Raw genomic sequence first — 23,674 nt, 5'->3', positions numbered from 1 at the left:
AGTTAGTGTCAGTGACTAGCGGTGTGCAGCAGACAACCAGACGTAGCTTTTTATATTTCGATATGATCCGTTACCACATCCCTTCAGACAGCCCAACAGCCAGAGCAGGAAGGCTGCAAAGCGGCTGCTGAATCACACATCGGCTCAAACCTCTTCAAATGGATTGTCTGCATTTGCCCGCAGTGTTTGATGACAATATTAATAAGTGAAGGTGAAGCTTATAATTTACAGCAATTTAGAGAAAATAAAACTGGTATTTAGCTGCACAGTGCTCACATTGCCTTAATCAGGCCCACATAAATATTAGTAACAGCCTAAAAATATACACAGCCAAGAACAGGGCTTTCGTCCATTAAAAACATCCTTACTAGTGACTTCAGGCAGGTCTCCCTCTTCCCCTTTCCCAGATCATTCCTCCAGTGTCTATGTTCTAAATGTGGAATTTAGCTCTGTTATCTCTGTTACACTGACTTCATATTGTTAAAGGACTAAATATGTACCCTGTAAGTTTAAGTTATCTGTAAGTCATCTTACCTGGGTAGCCATCTTGCCGTAGTCCACCCAGCGCAGGGTGGCAAAGTTTGTGGACTCTGCGCAGTTGAAGCCATGGTTGAAGCCAGCGTGGTAGCCATAAGGAAAGGTGATCATAAACTCCCCTTCATTCTGAGTTATCTGTTCATCGAGAACAAAAAACAAAACAGAAAAAGGTTTACAAAGTTTTTAACGTTATTCCTGAAAATAAAAAAAGCTTAAATTGCTGTCGTGAATTTTCTTTCAAGGTTTCCTCAATTCAAAATAACTTACTAGAGCTGAACTGCAGTCAGAAAAGTCAGAAAAGAACTGAGCTTATTGCCGAATCTATTCCTGTTTTATACAAAATGTGATTACCAGCAAACAATATCCTGCTAAACCCCACCTCTCTGGTCTCATCTATTAATCTCTTGGTGCTTTTTGGCAAATGCGGTACTTTCCCACAGCTGTTGTTAAAACACACTCATGTCTTTACATCTGGCCTTGACTATGTAGATTCTGGGCTAAACGCCCAAGACAAACTTGAACCCGCGTCTTTTTCATTCCTTCTAAATCATCATAACCCTCAGATGTTCTTGTATAGTCTCTCTCCCATGTAAAAACCCACAGAAAACATAAGTCATCACACACACACGACTTCATACTTTATTGTTTACATACTTTATTTTTATTAATATTATACATAGAAAGCATATATGACTTAATGATATGATTAAGTTTGTTATAAATACTTTTGGACACAGTTTGATGACACACTCTCTCGTCCCTACACAACAACATTAAAAACATTCTCTGATGAAAGACTTGTTTTTTGTATTGTTTTGTTTCGGCCATGTACTGGTCAGGGTGTTCAGCACATCTTTTCCAGGGAACTGTTGAGTGCATCTCATCTTCTCACAGAAACCATCCGTCTATATCGACTGTTTTCATATTAATTAGTTATTTTCTCTGTCTTCACTTTAAGCCAGTGTTCTTCACTTATTCATATTTTTGCAATAACAAACTTCTCTTTCCTCACTGAACTTCCAAATATCCAGCGTCCAAAACCCTGAATGGCTTCCTTGGTATGCGCTAACTTTACATGATTTAATATGCACAATATGTACATGCTTATGTACAATATGCTACATATTTTAAACTATCATATAGCAACACATCTCAAGCTGACCAGTTCTCATTTTAACACATTGCTATTATTATTAACCTAGTGCCAACTGAATCGCCATCAAAGTCATATGAAGATTTAAAAAATCCCCAGCTGCATATCCACTGCAGAGTGAAGTCCAATGAAGACAGCAAAGCATCTCATAAACAAGCTGGTTAAATAAAAAATAATTAGGTCTCTCATCAAGGACATTATTGAACTCCAACAGATTGGGAGACACTTATTTCTCAAGCCATTGTTCAGTCATTAAGAAATACGGTAATTTCTTGACATTTCTTTGATTTCCTTTATTGGAGATTTTAGATCATATGAAAAAACCTTTATGACAGAAAAAGATAATAAAAATATCATAAAAAAAAATTGTAATTAAATGTAGCATTTCTTTTAACTGTGGTGACTATTCTTTACAACCCTGCGTGGTCATTTTGCATATCCTCCAAATGTAATTTAGACTTCTCACTTTTATTCAGTCTGATCCAATTCTAAAATATATTCTATTACTACTCATGAGTCTCACATCCACAACAATTGTCATTGAGTAGGAGTTCAACTCCTCAGAAACAACTTTCCTCAAAACTTTTTTGACTTGCGAGCAAAATTAATTCCGCCTAACATGACTGCTGCGCCGAGTGTTGAGTGTCTTCCCATGAGCTCAGTGTTATTCTGAGAATGTTAAGAAATGTGAGGACAAGTTAAGCACATTCTTTTTTAATGTGTTGCCCCAAAACTTAAGCCCTGTACGTCTGGCTGTGGATCTCAACTTCTTTGTGAAGCCTGGATCCAGGCAATCAAGAGACACATCAAGCCAGACAAGGTGACAGGCATGAGGGGAGAAACAGGGGTAGAGGCTGAGAGTGGGAGATAAACTTCTCAACTAAAGGCAGTGGTTCAGAAATCAAACGTCCCTTTTTGCACTTGCAAGAACTCAAGAAGATGGTTTTATTTTTACACATGAATCGAGAGAGGTACTGTAGGTGTGTAACAAATAACATGTTCACTGTGATAATGACGTCCTGAGGGGGGGAGTGAAATCGGGTGGGGGGGAACCATCTGCTGACAGTGGAGAACTTTGTATGCCTGCTCTGTGCCAGATTTATTTTTTTCTTCCATTAATTTTTGAACTGTGAAGATTTACACTGCCTACTGAACAGAACAGAACAAAAATAGAAAGCCAATTAATTTCCTATGACAGGCACAACAGAGCATCATCACTCATACTGTATCATTACTACAACCTGTAGCGGTGATGTTTGTGTTGTCACCTGTCATTCAAAATAAGCCAACCTCTTCTGCCATTTACGCAAGATCCGCAAGTGTTATCAGCAAGCCCGTCAACGAACACTATTTTCTCATAGTGACCAATAAAATGTCCTTTAATGTCATGCAACATGGAACCGTTGTCACTCACCCTGTCAAAGGGAATGCCATATTTCTTCAGGATGGATGGAGATATCAGCGTCATCTTGTGGCGAAGGAAAGCGTCACAGCCTTGGGAGCTGCCCGGGAAGAAGCCTGCGGGGGGGGCATTTAAGATATTTCACTGACAATCCAGAGGAACTCCAAATTGCCTGATTAAACCATGAAAAACTATACAGATACAACACCATAGGCTCTACGACAACATATGTACGGTGTACATATAGCATTTCACTGTGCATGTGGTTTTCATTTGTGTTGGAATATTTTGAAATGTATTTTGAATTGTATTGTTCTTAATGGTTCTAATGTAAGATATTAGAAAACTTGATGCCGAGGTTTTTTTGGCAGTTTTGCAAGAGCTTTTAGTCGGCAGGTGAGTATTTTAAGAATCCCTGCTAAGCATCGGCAATTAAATTGATTTCTCCAGCCCAAATGTAGCTGTGTGTACTATACTGTTATTCCCACAACCTGGAAAAGGAAATCTGATTTCCTGTTTAATGGACGTGAACTTATTTACTGCCCAAAGTGTGGAATAATCACGTTCCCGCAGTGCATGTAAACGCATTGTTTGTGTGCCTCCAGGTTGGATATCTGCTGGATTGCATTATGGCACGCACAACCAAAGAGAAAACCTTTGCCTGAAGATTGGAATGGCATCTAACCGGTTATTGCATATTTATTATTGTTAACTTGACCGCGCAATGAGAACGTGTCGATAACCTAGCGTTACTATGCCTAGGCAAGGCAAAATGTGACACTGCCACGGTGGACTAGTATGTGTATTACACGCTTTGGCATGATACTGGGTAGCAGTATACCGGTAGCAAGTGATAGTGTCGCGGAGTATCTGATCCGACATGGTTAACTATAGGAGTGTTTCATTTAATAGGAGACTTGTCCGTTTCACAGCATTTTTTATATGCCAATAAAAACACATGCAATTGTTAAAAAACTACACAAATTGTATATTGTACAAATGTATGATTTCAACTACTACAAACATATCAGGGTGCACTTGCATAGCTGAAACTTAGCAATGTTACCTTTGTGTTACAAAACATCCACCCCACTTCCTTAACAACATAGACTGTTTTGAGATCATAATATACCCCTCTGACATTTTGGGTTTTCAAAGCCCCAGCTCTCTCTCCCTAAAACAAAGGCTCACTTTTGTTCTTAGAGTCAGAGAGACTCTCTCTGTCGGCCTCTGCATAATCAAAAGCAAGAATTTCTCCTCCGTCACTCAAACTCCCACTCTTTACTGTCTGTGCCCGCCAGTGCCTCAAAGGGGGGTCCATCCAAGCCTCCACCCAGTGAAACTTTAATGTGACTGACAGTATAATCGGCAGCCATTTCATCCTTCATTTTCACTGCTTTGTTTCAGCCTCTGTTCCACCCTCCAAAGCAAGAGAGGGAGAGAGGCCCCCTATTTTCTCATCGCCTGCCTGCTTGTTTGAGCTGATAAAAGGTGAATAATGTGCCGACAGAGGCCGGGTATTAATCCCCATTAAAATGCAGCTGGCTCTCTGAGCTCTCCGCGGGGTAATATTAACTTAAAGGCTTCATTCTGTCCTTTTGAGTTTGAAAATTAAGTTTCTGCCTCCAATCTTACATCCCGTCCCCTCCCAGGCCCCGCCACCCAATAAGTGTGGAGCCATGACTGAAATAATGCGGAGATGAGGAGTGATAGCTACGGCTGTCCCTGTGTCAAATGTTTGGAGAGGAGTTTTCAAGTAACAAGACCGTTGTCCCAGCCCCATTCGGCACTCCTGCTACACTCGTAACTGTCTTTTAAGGACCTCGTAAACAGTTGGCTACCTGTGCTGACGATGGCTTTGATAGGTCAGTGGGTGCTTGTTAAATAACGTTGGCATTGCTTTCCTCCCACTGCCAGCTGGTTAGATGAAAAGAGAGAGGAACGCTGTAATTTGACTGTGACTGAAAGCTCAATGCCAATGTGACGAGTGATAAGACTGCCTGCAGTATGCATTTTAAGGTTAGGGTTCCATCGTATTTCATCTAATCTATGAATGCATTATTTAATTTCGCAATCAAATCAGAACCTTTTTGAATCTCTTTTCAAATCTATTTAGTTTTAGTTCCATTTAGTTTTGAACAACTTCACTGAAAATCTCCATTAGTGTAAAAGAAAACAGGATGCAGTGAAGTTAATACTGCATAAAACTAACTTCATCTTGAAAATAGGTTGTGCTTCAGCTATCAAGGAAACGTTAACTTCACTGAGTCAAGCTACTTGTTATGATTACTAGAGATCCAGAACTGTCCAGTTGATTAGCTCAAAATAATATGAAATACTTGTCCCAATCAGCTAAGGAAGACTATACACTCTCACTGAAGTGTTAAATTGCAATACTGAAACAATACTGAAAGGATAAACAGGGCCCATCAGAGCAGCATCAGTGCACATGAGAAACAATGCATGACTGGAATTTTAAAATCTACTTGCATTCAGTGCATAGCACTTCGATATTTATGGCCATTTAACAACAACTGTTGATTCTTCATCAGCAAAGACAGTTTTGTGTACTGTGACTTAAGCTGTCAATATGAGAGGCCTTTCTTATAGCAGGCATTTGAAGTGGAAGTGGAAGTTAATAATTTACAGTTTGAAAACGCTGCCAACCCCATTTTTGTTTCAAAACACTGGGGTAGCGTTTTAGTGAGGACAGACGAAAACAGAGGTCTTTAAAAAACGATGACGCAGACACTCACATTTGGTTCCCTGATTGGGTCTTATCAGTCCTGCAAAGCAAGAACACAACGCTACTGACAGTGTTTATGTTTGGTATTATTATTAAAATACACACTTAACCACTTGTGCTGTGCATATCACCGTATTTAGGTGTTTTCCGCCGCCAGTCGCTTTGGACTCCCGTGTTACTTTTATAGTTCCCCCTCATTGTCGGTCCATGCAAAAAAATCTCTCCCGTGGTTCTTCATCTGTAGAAGTACTTTCTTATTTTGCCAAATGTTCTGCAACTGCGGAATAGGCAATCGGCTTCATGTTTACACTGGCACGCGCATGCCAAGTGTACATGAATGGCCTCTATATGTGCGTTTTCAGTCAATTTAATATAGACGGAGATCAATTCTGAAACGCAGCTAAACCGCTGGTCTGTTTTAAAACAAAAACGTAGTACTGTGGATGTAGCCTTACTGGCAAATCAACATGAAATAAAGCCATTGTTTGTTATACCTGACATTAAGCCATTTATATTGTTCAAGGCACAATCTTGGATAGCTGTGGTATAAATAAATCTTTGATCAGCATGTTTTAACATCAACTGCACTGTAAGCCATGTGTTTAATATTACCTGGACAGTGCTGGGGGGGTTTCTTTGAAGACAGCGCTTTTCTGTCACATATTGTGTATTACATATTCCAGCTACTCCAGTACAATAGAAGGACAACAAGACAAAGAGGCTCTGCATTGGTGATTATTGATTTGTTCTCAGCTCTTCACAACAACAAGGACAAACAGTGCGTGTCTATATAATGGAGTTTGGATTGGGCAACTCTCGATCATCATCCCCTCATCTTATACCCCACTCAGAGAGATATGCAATACACACGTTAATCCTCGTTGATCCAAACAGGGGATAGGAGATCGGAGCGGTGGAAACAAAAGGGAGGGGTGCGAGCAGAAATCTTATGTCACAGAGAGGAGTAGATGGCTGAAGAAACACTAAAGGCAGAGTGGTTAAAGACTATTTCACTTCAGACAAAATCTGCAATGCTGTGGTGACACATATGAAGACGTAGCAACCGGGCGACAGCTAATGCTTTCTCCTCAGCGCCATAAACAACTTCACTGTATGGGCTTCCTCCAACTCATTCGGCAGAACACACAGTTGATGATGCTGGCTTCAATTCAATAAGCTTCTCCTCCAAATTTAGCATTTACAGCCCCCTGATCTTTTTAGTATAACTGACTGCACACACTAAGTGCGTCAAGCTGCTCTTCCTTCTAAAGCTCCATTTTAGCACAGCCAGGTGACAAAAGAAATCCATGTTTTTGTATATGGTGAGAAAGTGAGATATCAAAAGTTTCTCACCCACTCAGTACAAGCAAAAGATTTTTCAATGTGTGGCCCACAGCGTATAACACACCGTTTAGTGTGAGGACCACTGTGTTAGCCAGAAAGGTTGTTTTTTTTTTGTGAGTGGTAAAGGGCCCAGTGTTGTGCATGCTGTGCTTAAGAGGAATGAGGCAGGGTTCAACTGAGAGGTGCTACTTCTACTTTATTCCCACGCACAACGGACAACCAGTAAGTACGCTGCACCTATGCGCTAGTGTGTGTTCTGTGCGTGTGTTAAGGCTTGTGCAGACTACACGACTTTCAGTGTTGGCCGATAGCCGTGCTGTTCACACTACACAACTTGCCGTCTTGTGACGTCAGTCTTGAAGTCGTTGTGGCATTCACACTATGTTACTGATCGGTGACAGGAGGTCATACACTACACGAGCTGACAGCGGCTGCGTCACCCGATGCTGGTCTCCAAACCACGTTTTGTCAAGGAAACACACATGAAATGTGAAACGGGAAATGACACAAACCTACACATGAAACAGCTGTTGTTTGTTATTATAAAAGATACCAATAGTAAAGACAAAGTATATGGGTGAAATAATGGATTATCATACGCAGGTAGCAGGGATTGTGTGAGCTACAGAGAGAGCTGGAGGTGAGTAAAAAAGTGTTTTGCGGTGAAAAAGTCGCTGCCTACTCTCATTAGCTGGATGTGGATGTCGAGTCGGCCGACTCCTCCAGATATTTGGCATGCTAGATATCTGGCAGACGTCGGCGATGTGTCGGGGAGCCGTTTTGAAGCGTTGTTGTGTAGTTCACACATAACGACTGCCGACCAACGATCAACAACCGATTTACTTCCAATCACAGCCCGACGCTCGCCGAGCAGCAAATCGGGCTAAAAATTGTGTAGTGTGAACTAGGCTTTAAGTGTGTAGCATGAGTAGGATTTCATGGTGTGTGCTGAACAGTTTAAAGCACTTGCTCCTTCACTTAACGTGCCTTACCAAAGGCTAAAACAGGTATGATAATGAATAAAATAATAATTTTTAAACGCATTAGGGGCTCACCTTGTGCCAGCCTCTCCAGCCTTTTGCCGTGCTCAGGTGGGACGGAATACCTGCGGACAGAGGGGAATCAAGGTGATTAGTTTAGTGAAAGGTTGACCTATTAAAAACATTTACAAGAAATCTTTCAAACCGACTGCAATAATCATTCTGAACAACAAAATGAAGACATTGTACAGCTGCCCTTTTTATTTTACAAGTGTGTGTTTTAAATTAGCCTTTTCAAAAGAGAATTTCTGGGGGGGGGGGCTCAATCAGTAAATGCAGCCCTACACCGTCTAGAAGTTAAAATTTGAAGGGGGGAAAGTGGAGGGTGGTGGAAAAGATTAAATGACCGGTGAAGGGCAGGACAACGAGAAATTACTGTTTTGGGAGTGCTGGGTTATTTCACTGCCCTCAGCACTCACTGTTTTAAGAAATTAAATTACCCATGACGTACACCTCAGCACCCCTCCCTCCTCTTTCTTTTTACACATGCACACGTCATGCAAACCAATCATTCTTTTCAAAGTTTGGCGGACGGCGGCTTTAAGTTTGATACAGTCTTGCTTTGATCCGTTACGATACACTACTCTAGTTTGTCTTTGTCCATTACTGCCTTGTTTTTAAGCAGAGGCATCTCTGCAAATTAGCCTTTAAGACCCCTTTTTTGGGGTTTTCTCATATTTTAGTAGTTTTCTTCTGTTTTATTACTGTACAAATAGAGAAGCACTGTGGCACCGGTTCAGTGCTGCTCCAACACACACCAGGTAGTGGAGGATACAAACATTACCAAGGAAGTGTTTATACTGTTAATATATGAGGCAGGTACTGGAAAGTATATATCATTACACCAAATGTCAGATGCTACATTTAGAAAGCGAGTTTATTTGTAAAACAGAGTAGGAGGGAGCCAGCAAAGCTCAAATATGATCCGTTCATTTGTGAGGTTATTACACGGCTCTTTATTACTGCAATTATTTCCTCTGGGTTGCTTAACCCTCCAGAGACCTCGGGCAATGAACTACGGGGGGTGGGGGGGGGGGGGGGGGGGGTCTACATCTCTGACTCACAGCAACTGCATGGATGTTTGACACAAAAGGAGAGAAGAGAGAAGTGAAAATGAAAAAGAAAGAACAAAGATGGAGAGATGGTGGGAAGCTACAACACTTGAGCAAGAGCATAAGGCAGAGGGAGAAGGGGAGATAAAAATAAGAAACACAAAGAAAGTAAAAGGCAAAGTCAATTTCAATCAGAGGTGCCGAGACATGGTGCCACACTGCCACCCATAGATGGAAGCTTAGCACTACAGGAGAGGTGCAGCCTCCTCCAGTGTTTATTTTTCAAGCCTAGAAATAGAGAAGTATCCCACATCAGTGTCTTGTGATCAAAGTCATTCATGCTATCTGGGAGCGAGCAGGTAACATCTGACAAAGAACGTATGTTCAGGTTATTATCTTTCAGATGTAATTGGCCTATTTTAGTGAGTAAAAATGGTGCTGGTTTTAGGACCGTAATCATTCTCTACATGTCTACATATTTTTTTTATTTGTGCGTTTTGCTCTTAACAGGGTCATTCATGATTAGTAACAATAGTAATGAACCTGGTCATCAGATCAGAGTTGTAAATTGTTCTGTGTCTATAGAGCAACAATAAGACAGGTCTTAACTTTGGACCGTTGAGGTTTCACTTCAGTGTTTACCTGAAAACTTTGCATCAACTGAAACCTAGCCTTGGGTTCTGGTATTTCATTACACCACAGAGCAACGGGCATTCTTGTGAGTGCCAATAAGAGAAGATATGGCACTCTTTCCATACATACCACAGAGCCTTACTTTTTGATACGTGTTCCATGGGAACTTATCAGTGGCCACCAACTAGATCACACAAACTGCACCAATGTTTTTCTATGGTTACATAAAACTTTTAACTGAAAAAGCTTTTCTCAAAAATGGTCACAATGCATTAGTGACACATACTGTGCATTATGAACACTTTTGTGCATTATTAGCACGTACCACTTTACTAGCTATACTGTGGCTTGAAACACATTTTACAACATGTTTAGTCTAACACCAGAGGGATAAAACAAGGTGGGTGTTGGGTAATGTGTGTTGCAGTGTTTATGCTTAGCTAGGCTAAACACGTCAGGGATATACCTCTGTTCTGAAGATGAAATTAATATTGATCTTCTCCTCTAACTCTCAGGAAGACAGCAAATAAGTGTGTTCCCTAAAATTTTAAAATATTCCTTTAAAAAGGTGTTTTTGTCCTTGGTGGAGAATCACACTGCAGAGCTTTTTGCGTAAATGTACAAAACATCAGAGCAGCCCGCACCAGAGAACATCCCTCAGATGATTCCTTCCATCCCATCATCAAACAGAACAAATCAGCCGATCAGCGTGTCTCCTCCTGTTCCCTCCCTCCTAAGGCCACGGTTGCCATGGCAGCAACACGTCTGTCACTCCGGCGGCAGCGGGAGAAACACACAAATAAAACAACACACGGCAAATGAAGGCTTGAACTTTTCCCACCTCTCTGAGGAAGAGTATGACTTATCTATGGTGAGAGACGGTGTTCCTGCCGGGTGGAATTAGGCTGTAATGACAATTTTAGAAGCGGCACAGCATGTGTTAGTGTTTTACATCACTACAGACATGCTACATATGTGCATTGCTTTAATTTTGTGATTTGTAGTTAATGGCCACGTGTATGAAGAGGACCACTAAGTATTGCTGCTCTAAAATTCTCTTGTTTAACACGTGATTTATAAGAACGACTACATCTAGTCGGTCACAGCTGTCTTTATAAATAGTGCAATTTAAGTACTGAGTGCACGTCTGCCAGATCACACATGTAAGGTCAGTGTTTCCCATTAATAACGACACTATGGCAGCCCGCAACAGTCTTTTTTGTTCCGCCATAGTTTCAAAATGAACCAAAAAATATTTATAAACATTAAAGAGTTCTAACGTTGTGTTTTGCGCCACTGCTCCCCACTGCTGTAAACTCGTGAGCTCACACACTTTGGCATCCGACTCAAGACAACCACTTTTCTTTTGAGGTAATTATGGTAACGTTAACTAAGGGTTTGAACAGCTTTAAGTGTATCCACTGTCACTCATTTGTGAGAACTCGATCAAGCTAGCCACTTTTGAATGCACACGTATTAGAGCCTTTATGGTAAATGCAGTTAAAAAGGACCAGAGAGAGCGGACAGGCAGGTTAGTGACTTAATTCTGTCATTTTCTCACTTTGTAACAAGTGTTGCAGTATGTGAGTAGAGAGGCTATGAAGTCTTAATTGTACACAATACAAGCACAGTATACAATATAACTTATCAAATTGTGTCGGACTTGGTGAATGTAGCACGAGGATGGAGGATACCCGTGCCAAAATCCGGTTTTCAAAACCTGTTACCACAACGTATACAATATGGAAATAAAATTAATTGGATTATTTACCAAATTAAATATGGGGAAACACTGAAGGTCAGATAGCTCGCTACAATTCTCTACTGTCACAGAAGATAAACTTCTTTTTAAAAACTAGCAGAATGTTTAGTCTAATAATGAACATCATTTATTCCATTAACCTCAAAAATAAAAACTCCCGTTATTCCAACTCAAGACTGTTCACACGGGATTCCAAGGCGGTTAGTTGCTTTTGCTGTGTAACTTATTTGGAGTGGTTCGTTAACAAGTGAAACAAAATACAAAAACAGTGCAATGCTCCTTTTAAATTTACTAAATTTACAGTATTACGATTGATATTTGCTTTGATTTAAAACATAGCTACCACACTGCGGTAGTTCTTTTCACAGTGTTAGATTTTGTTGACATTACAGATATTTAAGAATCCAAATTCCAACTAGGACACCGATTGCATTTGTGCCATAAGAAACATTGGACAAACACACTTTACATCTGTTTCTATACTATTGCTACATGTGTGCCTGCATATATGGTTAATCTACATGTTGCACACACAGGCATGTGAAGCACAGGGTACATTTTGATCAGAAGAACCCGCCTTACAGCTCAGACCCTCTATTTAAAAATAAAAGCAACCACTATGGGACCTGTGAAGGATTTACTGCAAACACTAAGTCAAAGCCCCGAACACCAACATCCAAACTGTAGGTACAACCAAACTAATGCTATATGCAGCGCTCTACTTCTCTCCTCTGAGACAAAAAAACTGTCAAACGAGAATGGTTCAAAACCTTTGCACTACAGAGGAGGTTGAGGACAGTGAGGGATTCATAATAAACTCCACCTTCCCAGGAAGATGCATCTGGGGTACACTTCAAAATATCCCTTTCAATTCTCTTTCGTCAGCCTTTCCCTACCATCCCCCACCCCCTTCAAATGCTCCAAGGCTAATCTTTCATCTGACAGCAGATCTACTGGTGTGTGTTGGGGTAGAGGGGCGATTGAGAAGGTTTCAGCAATGAAAATAAAGAGAAAAAGAATGATGGAAGGATAAAGGAAGGGAGAAAGTGACAGACTGCTAAGGCTGAGGTCTGTTACACATCCGCCAGCGTGTGTGTATGTGTAGCAGTAGTAGTCGTTATGGTGGGGTCTGACTTTGATGGCAGCAGAGTTGCAGGGGGAATGGACTTAATTTCACAAACGGCTGCACTATGAGGAGAGAGGAAGAAAGAGTGTGTGTGTTTTAAGGGGGCATGCTCTGTTTAACAGCCTGTAATTACTCCACCACACACAAGTGTAAAAGTGAAAATGATTCAATTTCAGAAAAAAACGAAGGTGGGAAGGCTTGGTGAGCACTGAGAGAGTGTGACAGACAAAGAACAAAACCAAGGAATAGAATAAAAAGAAAGCGGGAGAACGAGACAAAAAAAAGCACATGGTTTAAAAAGAACTGAATGGTGTGAATGTGGTGAACGTATACATTTTACTGTCCCTCCCTCCAAAAGTTGTAATTTATCAGTGTTACAACAAAACCAAAGACTTTTAACTTGTGTTATTCTGTTATAGATATAAAAAATAAATAAAATACAGACACAAACGTGCTGACAGCCATTTAATAAAAAATGTACACAGAGCAGCGGATATAAGTCGCCTCTATCCTGACTGACAGGTCGCCATGGTAGTGCCTTGTCAATCACAAGGCAGTCCCGCCCTAAAGCATACTCTGCTTTAACGTCTCTTTTCCCCTAAATAGGACCGTTATTTACTGAATGAACATCATGTTGTGTTGAAGAAGACTTGAAACTAGCGATTGAGACCATAAACTCATTAGGAAAGTGTCTACTGAGGTAATATATCAGGTGAGAAATAAAAGTCATTTTGCCAATATTTGTAATGGAACTGGACTTCTATTTGCAACCAGCGGACTCGCCCCCTGCTGGCCGTTAGAGAGAATGGAGGTTTAAGTTCCGCCTGCACGGTTTCACTTTTCAGTCTCAGAGGTTGCCGCTTGACTGAGATCAGACAAATAACATTTGACAACCACTTGTCACGTCACTACAACTCTTGATTGGCCAACGGTACAAAACAACTGCAAGATGTTGAGTTTCTAATGCGATTTTTTTGATTTCGTTTTTCGCCAGTAAAAAGAAACGTCAGTGTAACATTAATGTGTTGGCAAACTGCAGACTCAGCGTGGGCAGGTATCAGCTTTAAAAAGCCATGCAGGCAGTGTGACGTGCAGACAAATAAGTTGTCCAACTAATATACTAATAATAACTAATGTGCATTTTTGTTTCTAAATATCAATTACTGACTGTATATTATGGCATATTTGAAAGCTTGAATGATTTTGTAATTCCAAAGATTCTTACAAAAACAATTATCTGTGTATCTTAAGGGAACACACACAGAGTGGTGGCCTACACTGCATGTCAGATTACCTGTACTTATTATCTTCTGTGTAAAACAACACACTGACCGCATCTTTAAACGGATATTATCTCAGTTGATGCTCCACAAGCTGCCATTGTGCTATTTCCCAGTGCCACAACACACATGAACACTCCAGAAAAACAACAACTGTATTCTGTTATTAAAGTCTTGTCAATTTTACTTATATAGCCCGAAAATCACAAAATTACAATTTTGCCTCAAATATTTGAAATCTGCAACAGAAGCCTTTTAAAATGTACTCTATACAATTGATGTTGGGACTTTATCACTTTTGTTCTCTTGTTCTGAGACAGCTGTCCTGTAAGTGGTTGATTCAATCAATGCCATGTGCCTTAATGAAGAGAATGAAGCCCGACGCTCCTCGTTTACGCATGATCCATGATGATACAGAAAAATAGAAATGAATAGGAAAAATAGCATGCTGTCAATATTTTAGACACTCCCCAAAATATCAAAAATCATGCTTTCAGGGGAGCTCGTGTCTTTTGAGGAGGCTGGCTCACCTGTAGCTCACACCCTGGCTGTAGCCTCAGCAAAAAACCCTTGATAAACATATTAGAGTATTTTCTTAAGATGGTCAGGTAACCAGCTGCTTCACATCTGCCCAAAACAAAATGCTATCTGGATGATGACCTACTTAATCAATAATTGACTGGAAATAGAATAACTGAGTGTTTGACTGGCTCGCAAGCAAAGCAACGCATCACTACCATACATTTTCTTTAATTGCTTTTTTCGTATGTAGCTATAATGTAGTGCTCACTTCTACAATCATATTCGCCACAGTCACTATGAGATGCGATGCAACTTGAAAAAGAAATATAGCCTATAGGCTATGTTTTGTTAAGTGTGACCAATCTGGGGACAGAGGCAGACCACATGCTGTCACATGTGTACAGCAGCAAGTTAGTTTTAAAACCAGTAGAGATACAACACGGGTCATAGAAAAAAAAAAAACGCAGCTGCTTTGTTTTTCCGTGTTGCGTTTAAAAACAGAAGTCTGTTTTTTTTGTTTATTGTCTTTCAGTTTTGGTTTTGAAACGGAATAATCAAAGCACGAACCATACACCGATTACATGGACTGCACACAAATCTGTGGATGGTTCGTTCTTTCACTATTTCGTTTTGTTCTATCTATGACAGGTGTCCATAATGGTTTTCAAACTAACTGGCTGCTATACATGTGCACCTGTTGTTTGCAACAGCTGTGGTCTGCGTCGGGCTTCATCCAACCAGAGGAAACGATCACCGCTCCTGCGACCTCCTCCTCGCCATGTACACTCCAACGCCCCACTCCCTCTCTGGTAGCCCTACTATGGGTTGTGTTGCCAGTGGAACGGGTGCACTGCACGGTCAGTGGTCGTTCCCTCTGGCTGGATGACGTCTGATGCGCCTGATTTTATGCATAGCCTTATCCATGTGTTACTGCAGTGCCACGAAACTTTCTAAATTCTTCCATCTCACAAAGAAAATGAAGGTCAGGTTGAAACAGTGTAGAGAGGCTGAACGAAAATTACCCGAACCTATTAAGTGTATGATTCATTAATATACAGCTTGCCAATTTAACTAATACATGTTTGCCGTGTATCATTGGATGTACTGACAACTATCACTGAATTAATTTGATACAGAAGAAATGAAAAACCCACTTATGTTGATGTTCAAGCTCATCTTAATTACATTTAATCAGGCACCGCCCTCGCCAAAGTGTATCTGCTTTGAAATAATCAAAGAACAAACCATACACGGATTTACACACTGACAGTAAGTTGTAATTATACCTTCCCGTTCTCAGTGAGAGGTATGAAAACCAGACAGATAGAAGATTTTAATGAGATCACATCACAGAGGGAGGAAACTGGTAACACACACACACACACACACACACACACACCATACATTACTCCAGGAGGCCGACAGGAGAGAGAGGAAGGTGGAAGAGAAGCATACTTTGACAAAAAGGAAGACAGGTGAGAGAGCAAACAAAGAAAAGAAAAAAAAAGAAAAGAAAAACACACAGACACAGTAATACTGTATTTCTGAATACTCCAAGGCTAGGATGGCTCTGCTCACCACCTGCAGTGCCATGGAATGAAAACAATGTGGAGGAAAAGAAGAGAAAAAGCAATACACGCATGCACACACAAGGCTTGGGCGGTATCTATTTTTTCATACCTTCCAAGACATTTCTTCGGGGTATAAGGTATAGGACTCTATTCGTGAGTTTTTTTGTTAAAACCTCCCCCCATAAAACAGTGAAAGCTGAGCTGCTGGTGACAGAAGTCAGTGTAGCATGCCGGAGTGTTTCTATTTTAACCCACACAGCTTTTCTAGCCTTTACAGCACTGTTTTAGTAGCCCATAATCATCTCATGTGACGCTAATCAGGAAATGAAATCTGTGCATTGCACCTCTAACTCAGTGAGGGAGACACACGCACAGCATGTATGACACGAGGGGGACGAGATGAGAGACAGTCAAAGAATTTTACATTCAGAGAAGTAATTTCCTTCCACATCAGCTCCTGTGACCTTAGTACGGAAAAAATTTGTATGTTAGTTAACGTCAAGAGACAACAAATTTTTTGATCCCGGTTGAATTGAGCCCTGATTTACATATATGAGATTTGTGAATTTAAAAGATAATTTTAGTCAAGGAAGTCGCACTTTGTCGTAAAACAAAGTGCGACCCCCTCTCTCCCTGATTTCCTCTCTCTCTCTCAATCCTATCAGAAATTAAGACGGAAAAGCCCATGAAATAAGTCATCTACATGTTAAGCGGTAATGATAACTAATGTTCATTTGTTGCTACTAGCTAGGTAACTTAGCTGTGTAGCACACACACACACACACACACACACACACACACACACACACGTATCTCACCTGTTGCGTTTAAACGACGAAAAAGACAAAAAAGGGACCTCCAGGGAAGGAATAATGATGCACAGAATAGAAATCACTGTCAATAGCAACAGCTGCTATAACTGGTTTCAGTTAAACTTTCTGTGCATTCACAAGAGTGAAGTCAGGATGAAACCTCAAATTTCATAACACCTGTGAAAATCAGGTCATTGTACTGTTTTCTCTTTGTTCTACATTCTTCAGAGATATACAAATTGCAACTGTTTTCCTATTTTGTTTTCTCCCCAAATCAGGAATTATCCACAGATCCCTCAAGAATCACAGACAATGCTTAAACACAGCTGGAAATGGTAGAAGATGAGACGATGAACAAAACTGAATTCTGGCATTATTCATGATGTGTTTGTCCCAATAACTAAAAAGGTCAAATCCAAAAAATAATAAAAAATGCCAAGCACGATCAAATCGCTCAGAAGTTTGCCATATAAGGAGCCACATCCTCAAAGCAGCACAAATAAACATAATTACAGTGTATAGCAGAGAACACATTTCTGAGTATCTAAAGCTTGCTGCTCCAGAAAAACAAGTCAAAAACAAAAATCTGAGAAATGTGAATGACATAGCTGTCATAAAGTTGTAATCTTTAATACCCAATGGAAACTTCCCACCCTCTAGCCCAGCCATGAGTGCTTTGGACCGATTCACTGAGGCAAATGGGTTGAGGGCTTCTGATGTACACTAGAGAGCTTTTATCATCAGATTTTGAAAGCTGCTTTGAGATAATTCAATTAAGCATGCAGTGGAGAAAGACCTGTCCAGAATGTAAAAGTAATAAGTATAAGTAATATATATAGTGTAAGTTTCTACAGTAGACGGATGGTAACATTACAGAGCTGCTGTTTTCTTTAGTTTGAAATAATCCCATACTTTGGACACTTTCTTCTTTGTCCCTCGCTATTTTCTCTCTCTTCCTCCACTTTGCAAACAGCTCCATTATAATCACATTGTGTTGAAAGCATAAGCATGATGTGTGACAGTAATAAATGTCCATGCGAAACACTGTGCTGAATTTGTGTCGATGCATTTTATTAATCAATTTTATCGATTTAATCAATGAATCGTTTCAGACCTAGGTACAAGAGGCACGAATCACTTTGGAAATGTGTAACTAGTAGTTCAAAAATAGACTTCAACATTTGGACATAAAGTAAAGCAATGCTTTTTACAGGGTGCCTCATGCAAGGGTTTTAGAATACAAACTAATCAGTGATCATTAGTGGATAGATCAATAATAATCAGTGATTCAATTCAATCAAAGATCAGAAATAACCCTAATCAGAGCATAGTCCTAAAAGTGGCTTTGAATATCCTGCAGCTGTCTATGCAGCATGACACGGCAGCTCCTGTCACCTAAAGTATAGCATCCATTGTTGGAACATAATTAGTAGCAACAGTTTACACACACTATAGCTGCGTTCTATGACTATGCAACAAGCACAGGGTTTTAAACCAATTACAAGCTAAAGGACTGAGGTTAAGCGTCAAGCAAAAAAAAAAGAAAAACAAACAGTGACTGACCAGGACTTTGGCTGTCCAAAGTGCAGGTAGTTGATGCTGTAGAGGTCCATGTCCTCTGTGTGCCAGGCAAATGTGGTCTTCCACATGCCAAAGTACAGGTAAGGAGTGTTGACACCCTCAATGACTATGCCACATTCCTGCTCCACCATATCCAGCAGGGTGTTGAGATGGCCAATGTTCCACTCTTGAATGTCCTGAATAGAGACAGGCATTTTAAGGATTAGCATGTACACAGTAGTCTGCATCCTACACTCAAGGTGCTCTTCAATGTCTATCAATGACCACCAGATGGTGTTGTAGTCAAACAAAAATGTACTTGCTGACAATTGTTGCGGAAACCTTATTTGCTGGCAAAGTCCAAGAGGACGTTTGTGCCAAATTTGAAGAAACTTCCTTTAGGCGTTCCTGAGAAATCACTTTCACCATAATGGGACTGATGGCGGACGGGCATACAACCCATAATGGCCACGGCATATAAATTCCAGTCAAAGGTCGTCCTCCGTCATTGAAAGCAGTTCAAATAAAATGCCAAAAGTGGAATTCTTTTTTGTCCTCAAATCATAAAGTCATAGACAGGATTAATAACCCTGATCAAAGTAAACAGGGTTAGCAAATCAGCCCGAATCAATGAGTTCTAACACACTTCTTGGGAACACACACAAAACCCTTACCTCATCATAGATGGAGCCACTGACATCTGCACCATAAATGGGTGACACAAATGTTAGGTTCTTCCAGTACTTCCTCTCTAGGTCGTCAAAGTCTTTGTGCTGGGGTGTGCAGTACCTGTAAATGGCACAGGACCAGTCATACTGTGAGCAGTGAACAGGGAGATGGTGCTTTAACTAAACCCCTATGTTGGCAAGCATACAGCATTGACCGATTTTCAATCAGTAGCATATCAGCTACTTTAGATGTACAAACTGCACACTGGAGCCATATGACTCAAACAGGATAAATACATTCTTACAACAGGTACTACTTCAGAACAATTCATTGATGCCGATATTCTCCATTTCTCTTGCAATAACAGTAACTTCTTAACTGCAGTAATGGAAAAAGGATACGCAATATATCAACATTAGTATTCTTTCTTTTTATTAGTAGTGGTATTTCACATGCATATGCTTAGACATTTTCTCAATAAATAGGTATGGTTTTACTGTTGGTCTATCCTTAAAACATATGGGAGGCTTTTACATCCTATCTTTTAAAGGTGGAGTTTTATCTTCTTTTTATTTTCTAACTCTTTAACTGTATTTAAATCCCTTATTATAAAGCACTTTGAATTGCTTTGCTGTTGAAATGTGCTATACAAAAAAAAAAAAAAAAAAAAAAAAAAAAAAAACTTGACTTGCCTTGAATTTTATGACCGCTAGAGGGCAGAAAAGACTCTCCAAAACAAACCTACAGCAACTAGGCTTTTACAATATCTAAATAAAGTACTGAATCCCCCTGGGTCTTCTTCATGGTTTCATTCAGTAGAATCTTCAATCAGTAGATTAAGATCTTTTTTTACCCCTGAACTATAGAAAAAGAATAAATAAATACTCACATCTTGTTATTTCCATTTACATGGATCAGAGGATATCATTAATTATTGATATCAAAATATTCGTAAATCTTATAAAACATTACTTGGATGACAAAAACGACCGAGAAGCCTCTGATCATCAGTCTCAATCCCTTCTAAACACATGGCTGACAATGTGCAAAAACTTAAAAGAGCAGCCACGTTTATCAATGAGGCCTCTAGACCGGGTACCAACTTACTTCTTGCTGTTCGCCATCTTGCGGTACTCGCCCACCGTCATAGACTTCTTCTGGATGTTGTACTGAGTGAACAGACCTGACTGTCCAGTCACCACCTGCGTGATGGGAGCTGGAATAACCATGTCCTCAATGGTGTCGTAGGACTTCCGCGGCTTCCAGCCCTCTGGGGGAATCACCTAGAGAAGGAGAATGTTTAGCATTTAGATTTACATTCAGTAAGCTTACAGTTTTACAATGACATGCAGCCATATTTGGCTAAATCTTTACACTCAACAATAACATTATCAACAAGACGATTCAAGTCGTACTGTACGCTATTTGGGCTGGTAAAACTCTCTAATCTGACAGGACATTCAATTCCTATTTAATTCCACTGTACACATTATACAACAATAGATATTCGGATTATCAGATCTATCAATTATTTGACGGAACATTCACTTCTGACAACATAACAAAATGCCAAACATTTGCTGATTCCAACTTCTAAAATGTCAAAATATTTTTGTTTTTAATAGTTTTCACTTGTTAATGAAAGAAAATATGGAATTTTTTTGGAAGACTTACTTTGTACTAGGGCTGAATGATTTATTGCATTTGCGATATTATCGCGATGTGATAAAATGAGATTTTCTGATCGCAAAGGTTGCGATTACACTCTGGCCTTAAGCTTGACAGAAACTGACACTACAGAAACTTGTGTCACACAGAGAATGAAAGTAGCACCCGCCACCAGCTGGTAAGTTGGTGGCCATCCGCCGCTTAGACGGACAGGGAAAAGACACGTGTAGCAAGGTAAGCGTATTGTGGCGATCGGTGTCTGCGTCACACACACAGCCACCAGTCAGCTCAGTTTTAAACCAAACGCACAAGTCCAAAAGAGGCCCAGTCTGTCCCGAGTTACAGCCTGGTGTTGTTGGAGAAGTGCTAAGCTTGTCTATTAAACACAAGAGGCCTCACTTGGTTTCATTTTCATTGGCCAACTTTTGAACTGAACCTCAAACTGAGTATTTTTTGTTTGCTTACTGGGATATAGAAAGATGGACTCCTAGGAGATCTGAACTGAGATAAGGACTCATTAATTGGTGGTTGAACTGTGGGTTTTGTATTGAGCGCTTACTGTATAACACACAGTGGTGAACTTAGTTTTTCTTGTGGTCTGTAGTTAGGTCGACCTGATGATATTATATCCATCCATCCATCCATCTTCAACCGCTTATCCTGCGTACAGGGTCGCGGGGGGCTGGAGCCAATCCCAGCTTACATTAGGCAAGAGGCCCTGGACAGGTCGCCAGTCCATCGCAGGCTGATGATATTATATCATATTATTTAATTAACATAATATTATTCAAATTATATTTCTCATATTACTAAAATTTGATACTTCTTCTCCACCATTGCACATAATAATAATAATTCATGCAATTCATGCATTATGACCGTTCCATAACAGCAATCAGGACTGTACAAAATCTTTGAGTTTATATATGAGAGCACTATCTATTTGTATGCGTGTTGTCTTCACCTTTGCCAGGCCAGCACGGTGAGCTCCTTGATTCTCCATGTAGACAATGTATTTGGCAAAGTCTTTGAATTCTTCCATGGTGGGCCGAAAGGTCATGATCTTGCAGCTGGGGTTCTTGGCGATGACTGGAGGCGGTGGGGGTGGCAGCAGAGAGACAGAGGGCAGCTCAGAACCTGGGGCCACATCTGGGTCTGTAGGCTGGGCCGGGGTGGGAACTGGAGCAGCATCTTGTTCTGAGGTCACCGCTGTTTCAGCGTTTTCAGCTATTGCTGAATTCTGGGTCGAAAACGGATCTTGGGTTGCGCTGGAGCTGACAGCAGGAGGGGAGGCTGGGGCGGTGTCAGGGGGTGAGGCTGGTGCAGGGTGAGGAGACGGCACCGTGTCCGTGGGCATGTCGGTAGCCATTGGGCCTTTTAAGGGTTGCAGGTAAACCTGGAGGGGAGAGCATGGGCAATCAGAGCATACTCAGTCTAATTCTGCTTCTTTCAAACTGCCACAACCTTTTTGCAAAGCAAACTGAACAACTGCTGATTAATAAAATAATGATAACAAATAGTGTCTGATCATAACAGGATAAGCAGGTTAATGTTTCTGTTTGACATCTGGACAGCAAAAACAACTTTTGTCACTAGTGTTCATGGAAACAAATCATGACCTTCTGAGCTCCTACTGTAAAGCTGAAAGAAAGTCAATCAACAGCAAAGGCAACTACTTTGAGAATGTATTAATCATTTAAGTATTTTTATTAGCAAAAATACCCAAAATGCCCTTGTTTCAACTTCTCAATTGTCCATCCATCCATCGTCAACCGCTTATCCTGCGTCCAGGGTCGTGGGGACTTCTCAATTGTAAAAATATTAAATATCTTTAGGTTTTGGAGAGTTGGGTGGACAAAACAGGGGGTTTAGGAAGCTGCAATGGCCATTTTTCACTATTTTCTGGAAGTTCTAAAATTTCTAAAGTATAAATTGATGGAGCCATTAACTAATTATCATCAAACATGTCAATATATTCATACCCTACTTGAGCATACCACTTACAGTAACCTTTAAGAGGTAAAATCTACTGTGAGAAACACAACCCAAGTTCCCTTTGTGTGCCATTCAAAAGGAAATAGTCATAGTTAGGTGTAGGGAATTAAATAGCGGTAAAAATAAATGATAACATGGATTAGGGAACCCCAGGAAGTAAATCAGAAACTTAAATTCAATTTGAGCACTAACTGGGAAAAAAAAAAGACAAAGTGCAGAAAGTTCTGTACTGTAGTTTTCTGCTGCCTGTGACTTTGATGTTTCCTTGGATATGTTGCAGTGGATTTGTTTTAAAGAAATTTGTTTCTGATTAGCTTTTAAACAAACAGAAATAAATTAAGTTTTGTTTCTCCTGCCTCTAAACTGCCACTCTCCCTTTTTAGACTAGTCAGGAAGGTCACGGTTTCCCCTATATTCATTCACCAGCGTTATGATTGCCGCTAATGAAATTTCCCACGATCATTAATCAATATGCTACTAATGTTTTCACTCGCACTCTGTGCGAGGACACAGTAACACTAAATGCTTGGCTAGTTTTCTCTCCTCATTCTTCACAGAACATCTATGTGACAGGTTCTGTTATAAGAGCAGCTTAACTTATCTTGTTTCCCAAACAGCTAGAAAAGTGAAGCCGGTTAGCACTAGCAAACGTCTCCCCTCCTGTTCAGACTGCGCAGCTGAGCAGGAAAGCTGACGTCTTATAATATAAAAACGTCTTAATATAGGAAGTAACTAACTTAGTAGCTGCATTACATTACTGGCTACTTGTCCAGTGTTGAGAACATTAGGTACAAGCTTACAA

The 23,674-nt window shown here is 40.4% G+C and overlaps 1 protein-coding gene across 2 annotated transcripts in view; it reads right to left on the bottom strand.

Moving 5' to 3' along the window:
- kdm4b (lysine (K)-specific demethylase 4B) overlaps positions 1-23,674 on the bottom strand; it is a 67,144-nt gene that overhangs the window by 35,763 nt on the left and 7,707 nt on the right. For both annotated transcript variants that reach the window (XM_046049645.1, XM_046049644.1), the window contains exons 2-8: positions 21,842-22,273; positions 20,317-20,492; positions 19,215-19,329; positions 18,544-18,737; positions 8,238-8,287; positions 3,105-3,208; positions 535-672 (exon numbers count right to left, since the gene is read on the bottom strand). In XM_046049645.1, the coding sequence (XP_045905601.1) occupies positions 535-672; positions 3,105-3,208; positions 8,238-8,287; positions 18,544-18,737; positions 19,215-19,329; positions 20,317-20,492; positions 21,842-22,246 (1,182 nt within the window). In that variant the 5' untranslated portion in view covers positions 22,247-22,273. The remainder of the gene's footprint in view (positions 1-534; positions 673-3,104; positions 3,209-8,237; positions 8,288-18,543; positions 18,738-19,214; positions 19,330-20,316; positions 20,493-21,841; positions 22,274-23,674) is intronic.

This window comes from Micropterus dolomieu, linkage group LG05 (assembly GCF_021292245.1).
Source record: "Micropterus dolomieu isolate WLL.071019.BEF.003 ecotype Adirondacks linkage group LG05, ASM2129224v1, whole genome shotgun sequence".
Classification (NCBI taxonomy): domain Eukaryota; kingdom Metazoa; phylum Chordata; class Actinopteri; order Centrarchiformes; family Centrarchidae; genus Micropterus; species Micropterus dolomieu.
Note: the sequence above shows the minus strand (reverse complement) of the source record. Positions and strands in the feature narration are given on the sequence as shown.